A 2674-nucleotide genomic window follows, 5' to 3' on the forward strand; every position below is an offset into this window, starting at 1 on the left:
AATAATTTTTTTATAATTAGAATAGCCCATTTACTAAGGTTTCAAAATTTATTTATAACATCCTAGGTGAAATTCGATACTGCTGAAGTGAGCTATGACGTAATGAATCAAGGAAGCAGTAATCAAAAGAAACCCTGGAAAAAGCTTATTACTCAACTTGATCTATATATCTGTTAGATTTTAATATATTTAATACTAATAGTTATTATTCAGTTACTTACTCCTATCCCTGACGATGAAGTAGTGAATGTTGTGATCCGTGTCGGGGTCTCTGGCTTGCAAGGTGAAGACAGGAGTGTTGGGTGGTGCGTTGAGCTGGACGACTGCCTGCATAGGTAGCGGCCTGTTGATGAAGTAAGGGGACTCGTCGTTGACATCTTTAACGTGGATGATGACCCTCTGGTTGTCTGTATCTGGAAAACGATAATGTGAACTTAGTCGACAAAGTCCGATGAAATCACAAAGCAAAACATAATTTATGAATATATACAAAGCAATGCATGCAATCAACAAGCCAATTGGTTAGAATAGGAATTAACCTATAGGATAATCCACCGTATATCAAAACTGGCTAGGAAGGGGGTGAAGAAGCGAAAAGGTTAGCATTCCGTACTTTTTCAAAAGCTACTAAGGAATTTAATGGCATTATATTGAGGAATTCAATTCATTTTTCAAAATAATTTATTCTTCAAGAATCTTTGTTTCATAAAAGAATTAATCCTTCAATTGTATAGATATAGAATAATTTTGCCCTTATCGCAATCAGACATAACATCTGCAGGATGAGAATTAGTAACTTTTCACCAAACGAAAACACTAATTTTATTTTAAAACTTTGTTGGGAATAAACTTGAAATTAGAGGTAAATTTTAAAAACCTATGAAGTAGGACATAGAGACAGCTGTGTAAATTATCATGTATCATTGCGTGCCATCCATAACTTCAAAGAGTATGATCGTGTAGTAGGTCAATTTCCGATTTGGATTCTAGACAATTTAAACGTATTATTATGGTTTAATGAAAGAAGTTAGTACTTCATTTAGCGCACTTTTAACTATTGTTGAATAATACTTGGTATTTAGGGTAAAAATTCTTAATCAATTTTTACAAACATGAAAAAAGCAAGGTTCGTTCCAAGGAAGAGTGTGCATTGTATTAAATCTATGTTCATAAAAATAATACTGAATGTTAATTATTAAATTTTTACTAATTGAAAATTATAAAAGTTGTACGAAATTTCTAATGTGGTAAATTAAATCTTAAGGTTTGTATAAAATTTTAACAGGGTTAAGCTATATAGAGTAAAACAAAATTGAAACACCAATTATATTTTTGAACGAGATGGTCAAGTAAAACAATTAAGAAATAGCGTCAACTATTTATTAAAGACTAAATTTTTATTTATTAACATGTTAAAGTGAAAAAAAAAACTTCCATTTAGAATATTATCACTATTCTATGTTATCACTATTCTGCGTTTCGGGTTTCTCCATATTCATCTACTAATATATCTCATTTTGTCAAGTGCATATATTTCTTTTTTATACATTGTTATATAGTCATTCACATTAATTAAAATTTACTACAAAACATTGCTCAAGCAACGTAGGTCATACTGTCATTATAATAGTAATGAACTATGACTATTATATCAAGATATAATAGTCATAGTTCATTACTGATTATAATAGTAATGAACTATTGAAATCACTATTATAGTAATGAACGACATTGTTTAAACTTTTATACTGTAAATTTTAATTAATGTGACTATACGACAATAATAGACTATATGAGCAATAATAGTACATGAATATTAAGAAACCCGAAACGTAGAATAATCAAATATAGAATAGTGATAATATTCTCAAAGGAAGTTTTTTTCACCTCGATACATTAATAAATATAAACAAACAACTTCCTAGGAAAGAAAATCGGGTATTAAAGACCAACGTTTCAATTCATACAAAAGGTCACATCAGACCCAACTCGTTCATTCCTTCTGTAATCATTACAGCGCTGACGAAGACCTGCAGTGAGGGTCGAAAGTTGGTCACTTATAAATAGTTTACACTATTTCTTGATTGTTTTTCTTGAACTCAACCCTGACCAACTCCTCCCAATTCAAGTACGGTCCATACTCTATATATAATATTAATTAATATTTTTAAAATTATTCAACAACGATTTTGAGCTATAAAATAAATATCAGGATGTCGACCCGATATTAAAAATAAAAATCATTATTAATGCTATCTATTAAGCGATGTCCTATGCAAAGAAGCCAGCAATACTCAAAGGATTACTGAAAATTCGAACCATTGACTTCTGCTTGAGGAAATCCTATTAGGAAGAGAAGACAGTTTATCTGAACGGGGAAGGCTGAAGTGGAGGAGCGTATTGATGTTTGCTTCAGTTCGTCATTACCTGAGGATTAGGGGCTAAGAAACCTGTCCCTGTCAACTCGCTACTAACTTTGACAGAGGCTGATAGATATCGGCAGCAACTATCACTAAAGCCAAACAATTTGCATAGAACTTTAGTGACAATAAAGTGGGGCATTGATTTAACAATATTGATCAGTAATAAGTAACTATGGTAAAGAAAACATGATACACTTTTGGATACCAAGAGATAATGATAAAAATATCCATAGGGAACGTTTTGTTCCAAT

The 2674-nt window shown here is 31.2% G+C and overlaps 1 protein-coding gene across 14 annotated transcripts in view; it reads right to left on the reverse strand.

Annotated features, from left to right (window-relative positions):
* Window positions 1-413, reverse strand: part of CadN (Cadherin-N) — a gene marked incomplete at its 5' end in the record, with an annotated part of 700644 nt that extends 700231 nt beyond the window's left edge. For all 14 annotated transcript variants that reach the window (XM_067046228.1, XM_067046224.1, XM_067046230.1 and 11 more), the window contains 1 exon segment: window positions 222-413. In XM_067046228.1, coding sequence (XP_066902329.1) covers window positions 222-413 — 192 coding nt within the window.
* Between the last annotated feature and the right edge of the window lie 2261 nt (window positions 414-2674).

This window comes from Halyomorpha halys, unplaced genomic scaffold (genome assembly GCF_000696795.3).
Source record: "Halyomorpha halys isolate HHAL.00 unplaced genomic scaffold, Hhal_1.1 Scaffold212.1, whole genome shotgun sequence".
Lineage (NCBI taxonomy): Eukaryota > Metazoa > Arthropoda > Insecta > Hemiptera > Pentatomidae > Halyomorpha > Halyomorpha halys.